This window comes from Trichoplusia ni, chromosome 1 (genome assembly GCF_003590095.1).
Source record: "Trichoplusia ni isolate ovarian cell line Hi5 chromosome 1, tn1, whole genome shotgun sequence".
In the NCBI taxonomy this organism is placed as follows: Eukaryota; Metazoa; Arthropoda; class Insecta; order Lepidoptera; family Noctuidae; genus Trichoplusia; species Trichoplusia ni.
The window spans coordinates 11,485,189-11,507,422 of record NC_039478.1 but is presented as its reverse complement, the minus strand read 5'-3'; the positions used below and the strand labels follow the sequence as shown (position 1 = coordinate 11,507,422).

Genomic DNA, 22,234 nt, shown 5'->3' with positions numbered 1-22,234 from the left:
ATTTATTTGTGTAAAGTAGTGTAAACTAGAGTGAATTAGTGATAGTTTTGTGTTGTGTTAGTGCAGTGCAGTGCAGTTTAGTGGTGTTGTTTGGAAGTCGTCTATTTCACGCTTAGGTATTTAGGTAAGTTGTTTTAGTTTGTAGTTTTAAAAGAAGCAGTTGTTATTTAAGTAGTAATATGTTATAATAGAGTAACTTCGATAGCATGGCGGCATTAGTGAACGTAGAATGCTGCCTGACAGATTATTTGTTGACTGAGGAAACATCCTTTTCAAAGTTGAGTATTGAAAATAAAAAACACGTAATTCATTTAGGCCGTGCTCGCCCTGACATGATTATTTTATTATAAACGACGCGATGGGTTTTTCAAACATTTTAATAGGTCTTTTTACAACAAGTATCCTTGGCTCACGGGAAGTTGTAAATTAAATAAAATGTTTTGTTTTCCTTGCTTGTTATTCTCAGATTCTAACAGCTTATGGAGCCACACGGGATTTAATGATATTAATAATCTTACAAATTCATCTAAAAACATGTTCAGACCGAAAAACATATCCGTAATTGTTTATCATTGCATGATTTCGGAAATCATAGGATAGAAACATTTTTTGCTAATACGCATGTAGTTCATAATAAGAATGCTAAAGAAAATTCATCGTACAAGATATAAGATACAAGCCATAATAACTGGAATTCACGCATCACAAGCAAGGTAAGGTTTTTTTTTTGGTCCGGCTTCCCTTCTAAGAAAATCCACCCTTCGCCACTGATACAAACTGAATAACAACTCAGCGGATAAGATCGGGTACCTACCCCGTCTTGCCCCACATAAGTGTCCCATCTTTCCCAAACTGGACTTAAAAGTTGTATTGAATTTTTAGAGGTTATAAATCAAAAGAAACCGGCATGAATTAATGAGTTTACAATAGTAAAATAAATACAAATTAACAAAAAAAATATGTCACACATTATGTTTATCATACATTATAACAGTCATGCACTTTATATGCTTCAATAATTAGATAAAACCACTTCAAATTTTAAAAATGTACTTACCATGAAGAATCGTGCGCTCCTTCGAACAAACTTTTTGCGACTCTAACAAGTACTGATAAATACGACTAGATGGCGTCAAAATAACTTTTCAATTAATACTGTATTATATATTTTTGGAGGGTCCCCATCTTACCTCGCTACCCCGTCTTACCCCACCTTCCCATACCTTTTTTTAATTAATGTTATCTAACCTCAACGTATTTTGATTCAAAGACTATCTTATTTAAAAAGTCAAATGTACAAACGCGAAGATATTCATACAATAAATGTTGGTTTAAAATTACAAGCTAATTGCAATAATGTACCACTTTATTTACCCCTCGGCAGAAACGGTGTGATGATATTCGTAAACTGACAACAGCGCCATCTGTCAGCAACTCTGAATAAACGTTTCGCTTAGTTAGTTTTACTACTTGCCGCTAGATGGCAATAGCTACGCAAAGTATGAAATAATTTTAGTTTCTCTTAAATCACTCTCTAATCAAATAGAATTATAAGAGATTTAAACCGTTTGCATTAACTTATTCGACTAGATTAAAAGACTGGCCACTATTTGCTGCAACCACAATAGAGTCAAACCTGTCAACGTTACCATGGAAACGAGTTGTCTACAATTATTTCGTTGATTTGTTTTCATCAAAATGTCTAATAAAGTAAGCACTTCAAAAAGCTCATTTGATCGCTTCACTAAAACTTCAAAGGGATCATCGCATAAAAGTGAAAAATCCTATAAAAGTACGCTAAAAAAAGTCGTCACTTCAAAAAAGATAACTTCGAACTGTGCCGAAAGTAAAAGTTGTTCGAGCGGGGTACTTAGTACCAAAAAGTGTGTCCCAAAGCCTAAGAAGACCACTAAATCTGACTCAACCGTTGCTAAAAAGTGCCAGAACAATGTGGTAGACTACTGCAAGAAGTGTGGCGACGACAAACCGCAGCAGACCCAGGAGGAGATATCCTCAATCCTCAACACGATGAACATCAGATGTGTGAAGAACGACAATATTGTAAAGGCTGAAAAAAAGCCATCGAAGTCAGTGCAACAGTACTATAAAAATGAGAACTTCTACACGTCTGCTGACTCAGGGCAGGACACCAGTGGAGACAATAAAAAAGCATCCCTCGACACCATACGAGAAGTGTCAGAACTGCAAAGTTTCACAGACCTTCGAGACACGACCGATGACTCCATCTTCCACATATATTCAGACTCGGATGATGACGTAACATGCATAAACCCAAGCAGCGACGAGAACATAAAGAAACTGAAAGAATTCCGGCTGAAAAATTACTTTGAATGTCACTCAGCAAAGTCTAGGATCAAATCGAAAGGGAGCGTCACAAGTCTCGCCGAACATAAGTGCGTTTACAGATTTTATCTCAACGATCGTTTGTTTCCAGTTCCATTGAACACTGACCACAATAATAAGATCAGGTGCGTCGAGTGCCACCTGCCAATGGACGTTAAAAAGGAGTCTACAAGTGATAAAATCAATGGGACCATCCAAGCGAAAGTTAAACTTGGTACCACTGACCCTCAGGACATGATTCTTCTTCTCCCAGTTAAAGACTCTCTTATCATTGAAGAGAGGAGAAAAGAAACTAGGAAGAATGATGAGTTTGTATACTTCGGTATTGTAAAACTCAGTGCCACTGGCGACTCAATATTTAACAGGACTCTACCAGAAAACTCTCTAGCTTTGAAGTACCAGAAAGGTTATCAGGAGCATCATGAAGACAGCAGATACAATTATAAGAAGATTCAAGAAGATGACGTCATAATAATTTAGGTAAGAGTTTGTTTTTGTCTTAGTTATTAAATTTGACTGTAAATGTTTAAAATGTATGAACAATGTATGTATATTTGTTTCTGTAATAAAGTTAACGTTATTCATATATGAACGTGTGTTATTTGAAAAATATTTAAACCTTATTTGTCCTTACTACCGTGTGTCTTATTTTAAGTTACAGCTAAGTAGGTATACTTATTTTTGACTAGCTGATCCGTGCTCACTTCATTGGGCCACATTTCGTAGGATAATTTAAAGCTTATGCCCCAAATAACGTAGCTTTATAAAGGTAGATTGAGCAGATATTTGCTCATTTGGCAATTAAGGCGCTTGTCAAATATGGCGAGTTTAAAAATATTCTTTTTTTTCATTTTATCCAAAGTCCAGTCTAACTAAAGTCTTGAAGCATAGCAAAAAAATTATCTGGATTTATTGGGTAATATTTAAGGTTGGGATTACCTTGGGTCACCCGCCAAAACCCATTGAACGGAACCAATCGCGAGTTCGATCCCCGGGAAGGCGATGCGTTTGTGTGATCTACAAATGCTTATCCTGAATCTGGGTATTGCTGTATGTGTAACTTAAATATCTGCGGCAATTCCGCGAAACAAGAATTTAATTTGTGCGGAAATTGTTTTTTTTTTAAGAGACCTCTTTATTGATTATTCTTATTTTAGAACCAGTTGAGTAAGTATTTTTATCTAAAACGGTTGCAGGTTTAATCGTAAAGACTAGAAGACGACATTATCTTATAAAGTTACCTATTCATAATTATTATTTGGATATCGGACGCGGATTTGATGGCTTATGTAAATATTTAGTTTCTAATTATCAGAAGATAGGTAGGTACTAATATTATAAACATGAAGAGTATGTTTGTTTTTTGAACACTCTCCTCTCATTAAACGCTGGCTCGATTTTAAGCATTTTTTAAATATTGGATAGCCCATTTATTGAGGCATTCTATGCACTATCACGACATCATGATAAGCCCAAAGTGTCGCGGGTTCGATTCCCGCCTAGGACAAGCATTAGTGTGATCCACGAAGTCTTGAGTCTGGGTGTCTTTTTGCTTATGACTATGATTCTGAAAGCCCCCGCGATACAAGGATTAAATTAATTAATACAGGAGTCGTTTAAAAAAAACAGATTGACTCGAAAAAAACAAATATGAATGTTGTCCACGCAGGCGTAGTCGTGGGCAACAGTTAGTAAACAAATATAAGATAATAATAACATTATAATAGGTCAAAGTACCATCACTAGATCCTCCAAAACATAATGAAGAAAAATCGAGAAATATCCATAACCATTACATAAGCTTTTTATACAGATATGAATATTAATTAAGCTTTTTGCCAATCCTTCACCTTGATCTTCTTGTTAATATATTTTTGTGTTCTATTTGCGATTATGAACTTGCTGGTATATTCCATACAAAATATTTGTTGTTGACGTTCTGTTTCGGAATTTTTCGAAAATATTCCGTTTTTTTTTAATTGAATGATGGAATTCAAGTATTTTTTGCTCTTTGGATTAACTTAAGCAGTTGCGCAGGAGGTTTTAAACAATCAAATTGTATGCTCTAAGAACGTCCTGAATTAGAAATCACAGAAAAGACTCAGGAATCGTAATGATTTCTTACACAAATGTGCGACCTGGGATCGAACCCGCTCGTCACTTCTATTGATGCTGAGAGAAGGAATAAATTATTTAGGATATTGAATGAAGTGGCAATTGAATATATTTTATCAAAATTAAGCAACTTGAAATTATTTCAGAAAATATTTACCTTTGCTCTCTTTCTCTTTAAAATATAAAGCAATCTACTTACTTATAGACATTAAAAAAAGCCTTAGATTGGTGTTTTTGTGTTGTCTTGAAATGAAATCATTTATTCTGTAAATAGGATATATCATCACTTCTAAACTTTAGATTAGATTAGAATATTCTTTATTGTACACCATGGAATTACAGCAGTGATTCTTAATACATACAATGTTAGGGTACAATAGTAATAGTAATATAGTAATATTGGACAACATTCACACAACGCCATCTACTTAGTCTCAAACTAAGCAGAGCTTGTATTATGAGTACTAGACAACTGATAAACATACTTATATAGTTCTAAATACATACATAATATAGATAAATTACACCCAGACACAGAATAAATGATCGTGCTCATCACACAAACATTTGTCCCGGTTGGGAATCGAACCCACGACCTCCGGTATAGTAGTCAGGGTCACTAACCACTAGACCAACAGGCCAGTCAATGGAGGTCTTATCGCTAAAAGCGATATCTTCCAGACAACCTTTGGATGGACAGGAAAATTATCAGTCTTTACGTCAACATCTTATCCTTACTTATCCGAAGAAGAACTGTCAAAACCAACTCCGGGGTCGTTGTATCAGTCTTCACTCAGGGATGTTCAAACATCATTAAATTCGAATCTTGCCAAAGTTTACGTCTTATTTAACAATTTCGAAAACTTATAGACATAGTTCAATACTATCTATAAATAACTATATGTCGTATACCAAACGGCAATTTCAAAACATTTTATATCTTAAGCTCCATCTACCGCGGAAAATTACTACAATTATGTCTCGAATTTGAGAAGCAAAGCAATCGTATTTCGTAACATTTCCCGCCTCGTAAATAAATATGGCGGGTTTCGCGCGCGCGCCTCAGTCGCCGCTTCTGCGCATGCGCGAGAACTGTCACTTTTGTTTAAAAACCGCGAATGTGCCGCTGTCAGTGAGAAATAAACGAAAAAATGTTTGAGTCATTAATGCTTGTGGTTTTTTTGACGAGTCTCGTGGGAGCGGACAAAAGTTTACGTAAGTATTCTTTTATAATGCAGTGTAACTGTTATTTGATAATGATTGTCGGTAAAGAAAAAGTAAAGTTATCGAATAGGCTGTTGGCACGAAGTTCTGTGCTTTCTGCGAATGTCAGAGACGGTTACGTTTAAAAAGTTTAGACTTACTGTTTTTTACGAACTTTGCTCTATCCGTTAAATTAATTTCCAATACTCCCAAGGCACAATAGTTTTAAAGTCTGAAATCCTAGGATTTTGTGGGCTTCTGTGAATGAGTCTGTTCCTTTTAATATATTTTTTACTCAGAGTCTTCATTTAATTTACTATTCGTTTCAGTATTTATTTATAAAACTAAAAAAAAACAAATATTTTTTTACACGTTCACTTCTTTCTCAAATATTAGTAAATTAGTTGTAGTTAGTCAGTTATTATTTTATATACCTACTTATCGCTTAGTTAATAGAGGTCACCTCATTATTAGGTAAGCTAGATTTACCATTTTACTAAGTTTTTAAACCTCATTAGTAAAATTTTCACGACAAACTGTTACGACACTCGTCGGTTTTATCTACGCCTGCATCTCCGTGACGAGGTTTTTTATTGGATCGTAAAAGATCTATGGTTAATTCGGTAACGTAGTCTTGCGTACATTGACGTTGTCTCGATGTAAGAAGCTACGTTACGATAATTAGAAATCTTATATATGCACCAATTAAGTTTAATTAAGCAGTTTATTTTTTTTGTTAATTACAAAGTCGTTTACAGACCACTGACATATTTATGCGTACCTATGCCAAAAAGTGAATGAATGAATTAAAAAAATATTATAGACCAATTTTTGTTCTTCTAAAATTTGTTCCTTGAAGAGAGTTGTTAGTTTTTATCCACAAATATATTATTATTTAAAAGTCCGAAAGTAGAATATGATATTTTAAATATTGTTTAGGTATTGAGAGTTTTTCATCCTCATCATCCTCCGACATTTTCTAAGCAGCGGATAGTTTCATTGTTATTAATGTCAATAATACAGAATAATATAAAAAAGTTGCCTTAATTAACCATCGGTCCAGGGTAAATAAGACTCGCGGTACTGAAAGTTCTACCTAAAAATTCGGCCACCTATCATATCTACAACCCAACGAATGGTTGTATTACCGCGATATTAATTGTGGCAATAGGAGGACATCTTAGCATTATTCGTATTGACTCTTGTTACCCTTTGGGTCCGGAAATCTGATAAACTGACATTTTTTTTAGGAATAGTTTTATGAAGTCAGGCCCACCTATTTTATGGGATTAAAGCTACATTTAAGAAAGTCCTGAAAATTAACTTAAATCCTATTATTCTTTCACAGAGATAGAGACGCTATATAATTTTAAATTAATGAATAAATGTCTATAACAAACGCATTTTGTACAAGAGAATGTTGTTACATTGAAAAATCATGAAAGTGTGAAAATAATTAGCCATTAGATAACCTTGTGCGTTTTGTTTAGATTGCAAAAAGTCACAAACTATGAAGGTTTAACATTACTTAAATATTTAATCTACATTTATACTTAAAACTGTTAGTCTGTTCGTCTTTTATGCTTTAGTTTATTGGGAATTTGTGATAAAACTTTATTATGATCTTAAGATAAAATCCCGACCTATTAATGCTAAATAAAAACAAAAATATTATCTTCTACTTTTTGAGGGCTTTCAAAACATTATTAGACAATTTTCTATAGCACACTTTATATTTAACATTACGACAAAGGGGTGAGGGCCGCCACCACAGTTGTGGAAGCGCGCCAGCGCTATACAGGACGTAGAGTACCATCTCTCTCCCACACTCACAGTAAGGGAAGGCAGTAGGACTCGGGACGCTGTAAATTAAAATACTAAGTTACATCAATGAACCTGTGCCTAATTTTTAAAGATGGGCTGAGTACTAGGTTAATACTCGATACTCAACGTACTCGGCGGGTATTTTAATACTCGTGCTCGACCCGATATCTCGGTTTGTATAGACTAGAAATATATTTACATTTAAACATGTGTAATTAAAACAACAGTGTCTATTGAAAAACATTTATTACTTATTAATCAAATCTATGACAATCTCGGTTAAAAACGAGCAGTAATGAGACCATGGAGTCGTACGTCGTACGTTTTTTAACGCGTAAAGTACGTATTTTTACTGTTAAAAAATAATTGAGCCGGTAAAACTCGGTACTCGTTACTCTCCGCATCTCTACTAATGACTATTACTTACTATAAATGTAATTGGTTAGGTACCCTCCAACTCCTTGAAACAGGAATATACATCATCGGATATAATATCTACAAACTAAAAAAACATAAAATTATTTTACTAAAATTATTCAATTTCTTGAATAATGTAGCAAAAGAACCACGTGTGATGTTAATGCCTCCTGTGAGGATTGAACTCACGACCCCTGGTTTACGAGACCAGTGCTCTACCACTGAGCTAAAGAGGCGATGCTAAAGTTTGCGAATTATAGCACCCCTTGAAATTGTGGAGTAAGTAACCGACAAGTAAAATAGGGTAGTTGATATTTTTAAAGTTTTTCAGTTAGATTAATGCTATTAGATACTTATATTTCCATTTGTCGTGCAAATATATCATATTTTTTTTTATATTTGCGTGGCGTGACGTCACTATCTGCTAAAATTTTAACACGTCACATGATTGATTATTTATGAAGTACTTTTATCAATTACTACATTTCAGATATAGCCAAAAAATATAATAGTTCATACTTACTTATTAGACACACTGGCTTAATTTGCCCTGTCTAAAAACATATTGGATTTTTATTCAATTTAAATACTACAGTGCGTTTCTCGTAATCACGCCTCTTTTCTTAGCAAAGGTAATTTATGACATTCGCCAGTAACATTTTTGCTTTCAAATATGTTTTTTAAAAAATTATATGTTTTAAACTTTGCCTCGTAAATGAAAACATAATAGCTCCACCCCTATCTACTACACGATGCGTATGTCTATGTTCTATACAATATTGTATAGAGGTAAAGCTTCCCATGCGGCCAGATCAACTACATATCGGCAAAGTAGTAGTACAGGGTCTCGATTCTGCTATTTTACAATGGCCGATGAACAAATGGCAATTGGATTAAATTTGAAATTATTCCTGTTATCTTTAACATTTTGCACATACAATAATTGGAAGTTTATTGTATTGACCTTGAGTGTACCGTCCTGTACTGAATTTACAATTTTCATGTAGAAAAATGCTTAAGAGAATATGAAAATTGTCATTTTTCATTCGTTCATCGGCCGTTGTAAATAGCAGAATTGGGGCCCTGTAGTGCCACTATATTTAGTGTGGTAGTGTTATATACTACTGTGATATAGGCCATCGCGTCTGTGCTGGACCACCATCTTTGGGGTTGCCCTATCGGTACTGATGCGGACTTCCGACGCCGTCTTCAGGGTTTCGTAGTAACAGGGTTAAAACGGAACCCTTTTTAGTAAGAGTCCGCTGTCTGCCCGTCTACTATTGAGCTGTATCTCATGAAACATAACAGCTAGATGAGTGATACTTTATTCATTATGTATTTATGTAGTTTATTTTTCTGATGACAATACTATAGTTATGTTGTTTTACATTTATTCTACGTAACTTTTATGCGTTCAAATAGTGCTTTATGTACTTATAACTTAAATAAATGAATTTTGATTTATCATTTAATCATCACTCAAGACCATAAACCATTTTGTAGAATCATTGTCTATATCCCAGTGTTTTAATGGTACGTAGTATCGGTATGAAATGCCTGACGCTTACAAAGACAGGTTGGATGTGAGCCAAGACATGTAAGGCTTTATTTTGTGTAATAATTTACAACTCCTGTTCACTTAAATTATGGTTTGCTTTTGTTAAATGTGTTAAGTGTTGTTTTATTACCGGTAACGTTGTGTCCACATCCTTTGTTTATGTTCTCTTCTTCGTGGTAATTAGATGCCTGAATAAAAACTTTTTGAAACTGACAGCTGTCAAAGTCAATTTTTTAATCAATCACTTTTTAATGATGATGTGACGTGGGAAAGATTTTCGCGGTTTACTTTGGCAATTTCTTAGGCGACGACAGCATTTTTTAATAAAGAATACTTCTATTTTTTTCTTGTTACATCTAGCTCGCATATCCGAAGTAAACTAAGCTAATAGATTATCTAACAACAAGCATTATTCAATCAAGGAAACACAACATTCAAACCAATACCTAATAAACTTATTATATTACTCCTTTCACAACTTTAAAACCAACTCAGAAACCTGCAGAAAAACCTAGAAAAATGAACCTTAACACCCTAGCAATACAGACGTTATTACGTATGTAGTAACCCTGTACTTTACTGGAACCTTTCTTAATAGTGAGGGCTTACATTTAGCAGTGAAAGCTGATGATATTCGAGTTACCACGAACCGTAGAGCGGTGACGCGGAAATGCGTTACATGAACGCATGCATAAGTATTACTTAAAGTGGATAAGCTTGTTATGTTCGGTTCAATTTGTTGGTTATCTATTCAGGAGATAGAATAGGGATGAAGATAATTTGTTCATCTACTACTAACTTACATGGTGGTGGTACAATGGATACGTCTTTTTTTCAGCAAACATAGATTGATCGACCGGCTAGAATTTGGAGTTTGATTTTACTTATGAATAATAGAACTGATTATTATTTGGATTAAGCAATTGTAATTTGGAAAGAAAACCACTACCGCATTCTTTTTCATATAAGTTCAACAGTGATGGCCCAAAAATCAAAAAGGAAAAAGCTAAGTTTACCAATAGTTAAGCTCTTAACAATGTCCAAACTTGACCATCGCACCAATTCCAACAGTTGATACCTATCAAAGATGACCTTACAGGACCAAAGGTCAAAATAGCCCTTAAAATTAGCCTTCACACTTCAAAGAAAATACTTTTAACTTAGGTATTCTGTCCACTCAACCAATTCGGAATAAGTATTATCTAATTTCCTCGGCTCCTGAGTCACATAGAAGCAATAACCGCGGGGTCAAGACAATAGCTCCAAGGCTCTGCGCGTGCGCAGCAATGACACACACAATGCAACTATTTACATGCAGCGGGTCGGGCATGTGTGCGCCTTGACATATCAGGCAGGTGTGTTGGAAGGATTTTAGGAATTACAAAGGAGGGTAAATTTATCTGTGAAAATGTACAGGGCAGTTTTTAAAAACTCATTTACTGGTATAATGGTCTAGTGGTTAGTGGCCCTGACTAATATACATGTGATCGTCGGTTCGATTCGTACCCAAGAAAATGTTTATGAAAACATTATCAAAAATGATCCCACTTGAACATTAAATCGGGATAAAAGCAAAAAACCGTGTTAATTAAAATCTGCAGGCGTAATAAGTTTTCTCTAAATAAGTAGAAGGGATATATATTTAAAATTAAACATTATACATTTTAAGTATGTTTATCAGTTGTCTAGAACGGACTCATAATACAAGCTTTGCCACTTTTGATACTAGATGGCGTTATAAGTTGTGGATAATTATAATATGTTACCCTATAACCAAGACTGGCGGAATCATAACCACATACACTTACAATATCATTACAATATAGCTCTAAGCATGTTTCTTCACGAACGTCAATCCCGTCACTTTCATAACACGCTATCTCATAAACACCAAATCACTACAAAGCGGTGCAGTAATATATTTGTCCGTATGTCAGTTGCACAAAACTATGAAGGTCGCCTGGCGTCGCTTGCGACACTCGTGCTTTTACTAATAACTGCGAAATGTGGTAAATATCATATTATTGTTTTATGGGGACTTTCCATTGACATTGAGAAGTGGAGTAATTTTAAGGCTCTTTGTACACCTTGTTACTACAATGTCCGAGCTACTTGCAGCCCACTATTGACATGGTAATTAACAGCGCAGTTAGGTGATTGGGGAAACATAGTTTTAGATATGCTGAACGATATTAAGGTACAAAATCAAAATACTCTTCATAAGTGTTATAATAATATTAAAAAAAAAACAGAATATTGATAGTTCAAAATAGACAAACAAACATAAATCCAAAAACACGGAAACATTTCAAGAATCATCTTAGAACTAAGAAAACACTAACTTACAAAAAACTCACAATGAATTCCAATCTATACTCTATACTAATATATAAAGCTGAAGAGTTTGTTTGTTTGTTTATTTGAACGCGCTAATCTCAGGAACTTCTTTTTGTGTTGAATAGACCATTCATTGAGAAAGGCTTTAGGCTATAAACCATCACGCTGCGATTAATAGGAGCGAAGATAGGTACAATGGAAAATGTGAAAAAGCAGGGCAGGTATAAATCATAACTTATATCTTCTACCCACGGGAACGAAGTCGCGGGCAACAGCTAGTTAAAAATAAATCCAGCAAATAAGAACGTAAACTTAAAAGCGTACAGTCTCCAACACAGCTTCTCAACCGATCACTTAAACGACCTACAAGATAACGACAAACTTTCGCTGCACGCTGTACATCATTGGCAAAACGAGAGGAATAACTTTCAACATTTCTTTTCACAACGGACCTTGACCGTTGCTCACGATGTGTTGAACATGTTACGTAAACATAACACGTTACTTACTGATCTGTACACAACTTAACAGAGAGATAAAGGACTCTATTTTATTTATTGGTAAAATGACTAACGCTCTGGGGAATTTAATCTTTCTCTGTTTCACAAATATTCAAGTCTTATGCACAAAGATACCCAGACTCAGGACAAGCATTCGTGGATCACACAAATGCTTGTCCTACTAAGGAATCTAACCCGTGACACGTCGTGGATAGTCGGGCTATTATAAAACATTTTAAATATAGTTAAATTAATAAACTTACTGTCCGCTTCAATTTTACAATAGCATTTTGTACACGAACGAATGTACTAAATGCTATTGTTCACATAATTAAAAAGTTTTTGCTAAAAATATTTTAAAGCCAGTCAAATTATGGACGAGAAAGTTAGCTTATTCGAATAACCCATGTCATGCAGTAAATACGAGTAGAATTTTAATAAATTGGTATTGTCAATTAGTTTCGAATAATGCATGAACTATACTAAAAATAATGTTATCTAGCTTTTAGTAGCATAAACCACCCGGCTAAAACCACCCTACCCTTGTACCTCGGAATACCGGAACGCAATGTAAACTACCGAAATATAGGAAAGTCTTATTATTTCAGTACTAGTACAGTCAATAGCAAAATTGCAATTAATTACTGAAATAATTGGAGATTGATCGTATTTATATCAAATAAAAATCATTCATCCAGATTAGGCTACACGAATTAGCCTAAGAAGCGCTTTTCGAAAATTTAAATCACCATTGGTTAGCTCTGACTCCCCCCTTTGCCGCTTCCTCTAACTGTGAAGAAGAAACGACTCACCACACTCCACAACATAGTATAAAGGATATAGCTTCTACTGCTTGCAATAACAACCGTGACACAACAACCAAAAAACGCAAGCAAAGAATTACAGAAAAGCAATCTATAAATAACTTTCTAAATGTAAATACGTTCTATTTTTCGGAAGCACGTAATTTTAATTGTATTACATATCATTACATCTGCTTACACCGCCTGCATATAGTCTGATGCACGTAACTGCTCATGTATATAAATACCGCGTTACGTGCGCAGGCGCCGCTGTAACTAACTGTTACGCTAATACCTAGCTCAGTTACGTTCGGGTGTTTTGTAGGGCTGTGTTAGTGATATCTTTGCTTAATGTGCTTAGTTCCGACTGCATTTTTTTTGTTGCTTTGTAATCCATCTGATTATTTATCTTAGTTTATGTTGAGATTCTTAAATAATATGTTATTATTCCTTTATTGAGAATGACGGTTTAATTTGCATTTTACTCGATCCTGATGATCATAGCGTGATATTTTTAGCTAAAAACCTTCCTCTATAAATAAACTATCCAAAGCAAAAGTATTGATTAAAGTAAATAAAATAAATAAAGTATGAAAAATCAATTACTTTTGGGCCGTGGGGGCCGAGTGCCAAAACGCTTTTTAAAAGAGCTAGCAAAGCGACTCGTTGACACTTCTCGTGACTCAAAGGCTGGCTTTTACCTAGCTCAGAGGATTAGCATTGCCATTCAATGAGGCAATGCTGCCAGCCTTTTGGGCACACTCCCAGCCGGCAGCGATGCCGATGAATTTTTTGATGCCTTGTTTTAATTATTGTTTTTGTTTTTTAGTATATTACTTATTGTAAGTGCATGTAATTTTTATTGTAAATATCATTAATATTTATATACATTTCTCATTAATATAATTAAATTACGAATGAATGAGTTATAAAGTCCATTAAGTGTTAGATAAACATCGTCTCAAAATTAATGTTACAATAGAGCTTACTGACAATCCTAATTTAAATTACAAACAAACATTAAAGTGCTAAATATAATGTGTGAAGGGAAACCCTGATGACTTCAACAAACCGCAAAATGGAAATAACAGTTTACTTAACGAGATGATATAATTTGTGATCATCTAATTAGAAAAGCTAATTATGTACAAACACGATTATATCTAGTATTATCTAGAGGTGCTAGGTTTCATATTGTATATTGTTTTTCATATAAATAACTAGCTGCTGCTGCCCGCAGCCCCCACCCGTTACAAATCGTAAATGATCCCACATGAACATGAAATCGGGATAAAGACTATCCTATGTATATTTAACAAATAAATAATAATAATAAATAAATGTGTTACTCCTGTTCAAGGGGAAGCGGATTTTTGCGTAGGATTTGACTACTTTCACACAGCGCTATCTAGCCTCAAAATAAGCAAAGATATGCAGAAAGCAAAGCAAAGATATAAAGCAAATGACACCCAGACACAGAAATATGATCGTGCTGATACACAATCATTTATTCTAGTTGAGAATCGAAGCCACGATAGCCGTCATAGCAGCCAGGGCCACTTGCTATTAGACCAACTGACCAGTACGTCAGTCGTATTTAGAAAATATATATCGTGTATTTCAATTGGAGCATGCGTGGTTGATACCGTTACTCTGGCTAGACACTAGATATGGCCCGCTGTTTTTTAATCGGCGTGAGTTACACACTTCCTCATACCATCCAATTTTAAATTAATTAACGTTTTAACTCGAAAAACAAACGAAGGTTTCATTTGACAGTTTTTAGGTGCCGTCGCAAAAAGTGGATTTATACATCATGCTATCTTTTTGACTGACTTTTTTTAATGAAATATAATTTTCTTATAGAACTCGATTTAGACTTACTACCCAAAAACATATGACCGAATTCATAACGTTTAATCCAATAAATAGGTCTCTTTCCTGCAGATATTAATTTTTTTACACTTAACTAGCACAAGAAAAGCACCACACAAAATAATTTACCAAATCCTAGAATAACATCATCATTACCTGTACAATTTAGTTAAAAACACCTTAAATTAAAGGTATATTATATCTAAATGGTGTAGCAATTGTAGTTGCAGGCGGTTGCAGCGGTTGCAGTGGCTAGCAGTTGCATAATAACATGACAACGGAGGCTGCATTACGTTAAATTCAGATGACACGAATTACTGTGACAATGTACAGGTCTACTTCAGAAGGTTTAGTTAACTTTAAATACGTTTTGATGTATTTGGATTGATAATTTTTTTTTAAATCACTTTCATTCATTTTGTTATCTTTTCGGTTGCGTTACGAATGAGATTCGAAAAAGTTCTCTTTGCATGTGGAAAGAGTTTGAGAGTTATTATCCTAACCTTTTCCCAACTGTATTGGAGTCCACTTCCAGTCCAACCGGATGCAGCTATGTAGGTACTAATGTTTGTCAAAGTGAAACTACTTATCTGACTTCTACATCCCAGTTACCTGGACAACAGGATGCCCCTTAGTTACAAAAACTTTAAAAATTTAATTGCTTTGATTCCTATTTGCTCAAGATGATAACACTAGAAACCAATTTAGGAATTTCCGTTTAATCGCGATTCTATAAAATACTTAAAAAGTGCTAAGTAACGTTTCCAATTTGTCTAAATTCGAATCGTCAACAATGGCTTTAACCTTTCTTGAAAATCGCTAGATCTAACCACTTTTCAACCACCCTTTCCAATCACTTCTGTCTTCAGCTAGGCCAACCTATATATCAATCGAAAACAAAACATTTCATTAATTTACCAACATTTCCAAAGACACGACAGTTTAATACTTCTGAGTCACGTGTATGTGACATCTGCAAGCCAGCTATTGGTTACAAGGCCGGCAGTCGTCGCCACGCGTTGCCAAACTATACTTAGCCGTGGTAGTATTCCATGGCGTTGAGAAACTATTCAATATTTCTATAGGCTATGTAAATAGTGGGTTTGACTCCTGGACTATGATGAAAAACCAGGTATTACTAGGTACTTATACAAAAGAAGCTTCGGGCGTCCGGGAGCACGATGGGTCGATGACATAGTAAAGGTCTAGGGTCGAGTCTGGATGAGGCTAGCACAGGAACGTCGTACGAGAAAGAGGAGGCCTATGCCCAGCAGTGGGAGGATAAAGGCTGTGGATGATGATGATGATGACTCACACAAACTTATGTATAACAATTATGTATCATTTCTAAGGGGTAGATTAAACTTACAAATTAAATTAACGGTGAATTATTTAAAATGAAATAAGTCTTCATTATCTACTGTTCTGCACATTTAAACACATTGTTTGAGTGATAGTAATATACAACAACTATCGGTTTCACTTCACACCTTGTCTTCTGACATAGGTCTCCTCTAAAGATTTATATTCCTGTCTTTCCCCTCTGTTCTCATCTACTCGCAACCAGCTGACTCCTTCAGGCCGTCCTCCCATCTTGTAAATAGTTAAATTACATTCAATCACGAGAAGTAAGAAGCAACTTATCCTTAAAAAGTTCTTGAAGGTATTCCTGAGATCTTACTACCTCTGCAAGTAGGTCCGTTGCTGTGGAAGCGAGAGTGCGCACAACACGGCATATAGCTATCTCTTTCTCTTCGTCAAGTTAAAGATAAGTGTCCGGGACAGTATGAAACTTAACGTCAACTTAACACTGAGATATACTTGAATATTCTGTCATAAAAAGCTTAAAATTTCCGCCTATCTCTATGAGGAAATAAATATGTTGAAATCCAAGTATTAAATATGCATGCAGAGTTAGAAGTTGCGTGTGAATGAATTATTACTGGTATCTGTGAGTGAATGACCTCCTCACGGTCACAAACCAATATTGTTCGCGGATTTAGTATACTTCCTACCTTTATAGGATGTGCAGAAGAAAAATACAAGTACTCTACTTCCACATTAATCCCGTTCTAAGGAATATAATCCATATTTCGAGACAAACAATACATTCAGACTCAAAACACACATTAAAACCCACAAAGATACATTCAGTTAAAAACGAATAAAATATGTATCATATTTATGGAGTTTCTTGCCGGTTCTTCTTCATAAGAATGACACTTTGGAACCGCGCAACTAGAGTCATCATTATAACTTTTTGAAAGTGCTTGGAAAACGGCCTACATGAAATAAAAAAAAAATGATTTTGATTTTGAATCTAATAACGATTTATCATTGTTGTTCCAGCCGAAGACTTCACACGATGTCGACAGAGTGATCCAAAACTGAATGACTGCCTCAAATCAGCTGTTCCTGACGCTTTAAGAAGGATGAAGACAGGTAAGCCTTGATCCTGATATACGTTCAACTATTGCTTAGGTGGCATGCACAGCGGGATCGATCCCAACAGTCTTCATTGGATGGGTGATTGACAACCTAGTCTCAGAGTTATAAATGGCTGTAGGTAACTGAAATACACTCTAGAAATATGTATCATATAAACTTAAATATTGTTTAAGACCGCAAGTGCTTTGAGCATGTGTTTTGTATCTTTGTAAACACCCGCAGAATGGACTTATTTGATTATTGCGAGCGTTTAAATTAATTAAAAGTATTTTATTATGTAACTTTTTCCTGCCTGGCAACGATTTTCCCCTATTGGTTCGAGACTGTTCTGCGCTGAATTATACTACATGAGTTGTCAAGATATAAATATTATCCAGCTACTGTCTCCTCAGCCTTTGTTTGTGGCTTTAGGAAATCTTTTGTTAGCTTTCGAAGCTAGCACTAGTTTCTACAAGCTATTAAAAATAAAAGCAATCTCTACATTAAAAAGAATTCCACAGCAACCAGTTATTTCTCAGCGCAGTCCATATATTGCGCTGCACCAAGCGATAGGTCAAGCGCACTCAGTGTTAGCACACAATAGCATTTGTGGTCCCCTAATAGTAAACAAACGAGTGATTTGCAATACCGTACGTGAGATACCCAGTTTGGGAGTTCAACCTTCTAAAATTGTATTTTGAATGAAGGACAAAGAATTATGTACTCAATGATAGAGGCCATGTTAAATATCGGCTATGGCGCACGGTTTGATAGACATTACTTATATACTAAAAGGCATTGATTGGAAAAACTCTTATAAGATCGTAAGCACAATACGGCAAAAATAAATGACTGAATCGGTAATTCCATTTTAGTCAATGTGATCCACATCTCACCACTTTAAAATAATTTGATGTTTAGCTTTAACACCACTTTCTTTTTCACATACATATGTTATTTATTTCCCAAGCTAAGCTGCCATCTGACTAAATTTCCATACCATAATAAGTTTATCCCTATCCCCAAAGTGGTCTTCAACCCTTACCCCACCAAATTATTCCACAATTCCAGGCATCGCATCCCTGGCAGTGCCCCAGATGGAGCCGCTGCTGGTGTCCAGCATCAACATCGACTCTGGCGCGGGGCCGGTCGTTATCACGCAAAACTACCGGAACATCAAGCTGCACGGCCTCACTGACTCCGTACTAACTAGCTATAAGTGAGTAGTAACCGTTATAGTGTTAACAAGATGTGGTGTTATCGGACAGCAGATACAAGACATATCACAGATTAAAAGGATGGTATTTTTGCCGTGATGTGCCTGGTGGACAAAAGGTACATAAGGCACAGCAAATATTTCATGAACGTAAAAAAATTGGGCATTCCTCTTCATGGAACGTTTAAAGTCACAATTTCTCAGCTAAAAAATGAGTTAAATTTATATGAACTAAGTAGGCAGTAAATTGGTCTCTGCATCTGAACCTATAAAATCCTCGCGTCTGCGACGTCGAAAATTGGCTTGCGATAATACAAGTTATTGGGTAAGACTTGGGAACAGTTAAGAAAGACTTATTCAAAAACTTGCTTTTACTTTTCAGGGCTGATCTCAAGAACTTCCGACTACGAACGGACTCCATCACTCCTAAGATGGAGTTCTTAGCAGACTACGTGATGAAGGGCAGGATATTGGTGCTGCCGATACAGGGAAAAGGCGTCGCCAACATTACCATGGGTGAGTGTAGCGCCATCTAGTAAGCGGTAGCGGAAGTATTAAGTTTTAGTTTAGGTTTTCTCAGCTTGTAGTTGAATGGTAATCTAACCAATATTACAGAATGCACGTTATTTTTGCAGGTTTTATAATAATATACTCGTAGGTAGCAAAAATTCCAAATCAAATTTAGAGCTAAATAAAATGTTAGATATTAATTTTATGAACGTTACATTCAAAACCTCACAACTACATAAATCTGTGAACTATCAGCAATCTCAAGCCATTCAGCCTAGATCTAACCACTATTCAATAAAATTCCAGTGAACCTGGTAGTGAAACACGACCTGATAGGCGAGCCGAAACAGCGAGACGGCCAGACGTACATGCACATCCGCGACTACCGCGTCAAGTTTATACCGCAGCGCGTCGTGCTGCACTTCACCAACCTCTTCAACGGAGACAAGAGGCTCGGGGACCAGATGAACTTGTAAGTGGAGATTATAGCGTCTTATATTTATCTATTGACAAAGATAAATACAAAATATAGAAATGAAAAAAACATTAGGTACAAAGATACGGCTTACTGCCCTGTACCTAAAATTACCACCTGTAACTACATTATGGAAGCAATTAAGTATTGAGTATTGAGCAGGTCTTTATGAACATGATGGATGAGGTTGACCTTTGATGGATCCACACGCAGTTATAATTCCTGTATCAGCAGACATTTAGCTTTTGGAGGCAGAGGAGACAATGTACCTACTACTGATAACGTTCAATAGTCTACCCAATTATGGATTACCAACACTCAAAATCTTTTGAAAGTTATTCCAATGTTTTGAAAGTTAATGGTTTTACATATCTATACCCAAAAACAAACCCTGCAAACCGTTTTGTGGGACTTCAATTTGTGATTGTTAAATGGAGTACCTAATAAAGAAATAATGCAACAGAAACTAATTGATAAATTACTCTTGAAAAACGAAGTTTGGTTTAACATAACTTCTTTAAACTTGTTTTACGTTTTCAGGTTCCTGAATGAAAACTCAGACTTGGTCTTCAATGAGTTAAAGGAATCCTACGAGAAATCACTAAGTTCTGTCTTCCAGGACGTCACGAATAAAATATTTGATAGTGTTCCGATGAACAAAATATTCTTAGAAGACTAATAGTGACTGTCCTTGTCCAAGTAAACCATCATCATCATCAGCCTTTAATAACCCACTGCTTTGCATCGGCCTTGGAAACGGCAGAAATAGATACATTAGAAGAAGAAGAGTAGCACAAAGAAAGAAAGGCTTAGGCCCAGCAGTGGGCTAATCATTCCCTATTAGGTAAGCTAAAATCTAGAAATAAGACACCTTCAAGAATTCTTGTATTTATTGGAGCTGCTTTAATTAGACATTGTAAAAATAACTAGTTAAGTTATAAGTAAATAATTTTATATGACATGCTGTTTCATTTTGACTAGCCTAATTAAAATATTTCCCAAGAAGATTTGGAGGTTTTAGAATTTTTAGTGCCGCGACATCTATAAAGTGATTGAGGTAACAAGACTTGGCAGTACCTGTGACAGCGCCATCTCTTGTTGAAGAGATAAACTAAGCTACATGTAGTTTGACCGATAAGCCGATTGGCTTCTCGGCTGTTTGTAAATTGTCTCCTTCTTTGGATTTTTTGTAGGTTTGCGCTCGTTGAGCTCAACATCTGGCGCTGCCTGTTGTTGCCGTATCTGCTGTGCGTTCTTTATGCATATTGTCTTGCAGAAAACCTCATTAATAACTACCACTGAAAAGAACATACGTTTCACTATTTGTCCCGAGATGGCGCTGTTATTCTGCTGGGTTTGATGGAAAGTTGACTTTTAAAAAATAATGACATATTTATTTATAGTGAGTTTTGAGAGTATTTTATTTCGTCGAACTTTTAAGGAAGCTTAATAATAATAATAAAAGGATTCTACTTACATACACCTATTAAAAGTAAATATATAATAACTCCTAAGATTATTCCATCGTACTCCATTTTACCCGATCTGAAAATAAAGACGCAGTCTCATTAATTTTATTGAATCCTGTTAAAAAATATGGAAATAACCAAGACTTTGGAATTAGCCATAGGTGCGTTTGTCAAATGCAAATTATGGACTAGTACTTGTTCATTAAAATTTGTATTTTTAAGATTTTGTACCCACATTTAAAAACTAAACCCGATAATTGACGCATCAAATACTAAAAATATCCAATATTTTTAAACAGGGTCATAAATTTGCAAGACCAAAATAGTCGTCAAATTTTTGTCCTATTGCTATGTGACCCTCAATGTCGCAAGTCAGACTCGCTCTTGACCATCCTCGTTCACTATCAGCCCACACTGTCCCACGGTTGGACGTAGGACCTTCCTCCTTACTTACATTGGTTTTGGCTTTGCGCTACTTCTTAGGATCCTCATCAGTCTTGTGTAACCCTCAGTTGGGCAGAAACCTTCCTCCATTCTTTCAACTTCGACTCTTCTCTCTTTTAAACTTTTTATAAAACTCCTGCTGTTGGGAGGTTTCAAATTTTAGACTACAGTACTGGCACTACTCGACTACTACAGTTTTAGCTAACGAAGATAGTAAAAACTACATTTACTACGATTTCTTTTAAGCCTTCTATGATCAGTTGATTTTCTTACCTTATAAGATCAACTAAAACCCGTAATCGTTCTCGGAAAACTGACCAAAGCGTCAACAAGGATCAATCTACAAATGAATTAAGTATTAGCAGGAATTGTGATAACAGAGTTAAATAAATAGTTTTAAAAGATCTGAAACCCACATTTTATAAGTCGCTCCATTCAAATTTTATGAAATCGGTCCAGCCGTTTTTATAGTTGCCTTCGGGTTTGAAGCTATCCTGAAAATTTAAAAAATCCAACCGGAACAACAAACAAACAAGAATAGTGAGTGTATAAAAACGTGGTAAAATATGTCTGTATGAATAAGCAAGGCGGGAGTGTGTCTAGTAGTTTTGTAGCTTTTGTAGTATTGAGTCTGAGAATGCTTAGCAAAGTAGCGTTCAACCAAACATTACCTACTACTTTTAGTAGAGTCCTCAAG

General features: G+C 35.4%; 2 protein-coding genes, 1 long non-coding RNA gene and 1 other non-coding gene across 6 annotated transcripts; 2 read left to right on the top strand and 2 right to left on the bottom strand.

Annotated features, from left to right (window-relative positions):
• Window positions 1-13: 13 nt before the first annotated feature.
• On the top strand, window positions 14-20,583 carry LOC113494604 (protein takeout-like). Of its 2 annotated transcripts, none has more exons than XM_026873036.1 (6): window positions 14-124; window positions 17,346-17,438; window positions 18,495-18,642; window positions 19,022-19,155; window positions 19,456-19,621; window positions 20,165-20,583. In XM_026873036.1, exons 2-6 carry the CDS (start codon window positions 17,429-17,431, stop codon window positions 20,301-20,303), a joined length of 597 nt encoding a protein of 198 aa, XP_026728837.1. In that variant the 5' UTR covers window positions 14-124; window positions 17,346-17,428; the 3' UTR covers window positions 20,304-20,583. The 2 variants fall into 2 exon arrangements, with proteins under 2 accessions (XP_026728837.1, XP_026728828.1); XM_026873027.1 differs by lacking the exon at window positions 14-124 and adding an exon at window positions 5,540-5,694.
• On the top strand, window positions 1,647-2,917 carry LOC113494596. Its single transcript, XM_026873015.1, has one exon. It carries the CDS (start codon window positions 1,699-1,701, stop codon window positions 2,842-2,844), a length of 1,146 nt encoding a protein of 381 aa, XP_026728816.1. The 5' UTR covers window positions 1,647-1,698; the 3' UTR covers window positions 2,845-2,917.
• Trnat-cgu lies at window positions 8,088-8,159 on the bottom strand. The gene has a single exon. It is a non-coding gene; the product is annotated as a tRNA-Thr (tRNA).
• LOC113494626 lies at window positions 20,500-21,984 on the bottom strand. 2 transcript variants are annotated; one of them, XR_003400664.1, is made up of 5 exons: window positions 21,954-21,984; window positions 21,811-21,877; window positions 21,548-21,676; window positions 21,102-21,169; window positions 20,500-20,922 (listed from the first exon to the last, which is right to left on the bottom strand). It is a non-coding gene; the product is annotated as an uncharacterized LOC113494626 (long non-coding RNA). The 2 variants fall into 2 exon arrangements; XR_003400662.1 differs by lacking the exon at window positions 21,548-21,676.
• Window positions 21,985-22,234: the final 250 nt, after the last annotated feature.

Coding starts and splice junctions, on each gene's coding strand:
- LOC113494604 (XM_026873027.1), top strand. CDS start 5,631: ATGTTTGAGTCATTAATGCTTGTGGTTTTTTTGACGAGTCTCGTGGGA. Junction 18,643..19,021: donor TCCGTACTAACTAGCTATAA/GTGAGTAGTAAC, acceptor TTTACTTTTCAG/GGCTGATCTCAAGAACTTCC. Junction 19,156..19,455: donor CGTCGCCAACATTACCATGG/GTGAGTGTAGCG, acceptor ATAAAATTCCAG/TGAACCTGGTAGTGAAACAC.
- LOC113494596 (XM_026873015.1), top strand. CDS start 1,699: ATGTCTAATAAAGTAAGCACTTCAAAAAGCTCATTTGATCGCTTCACT.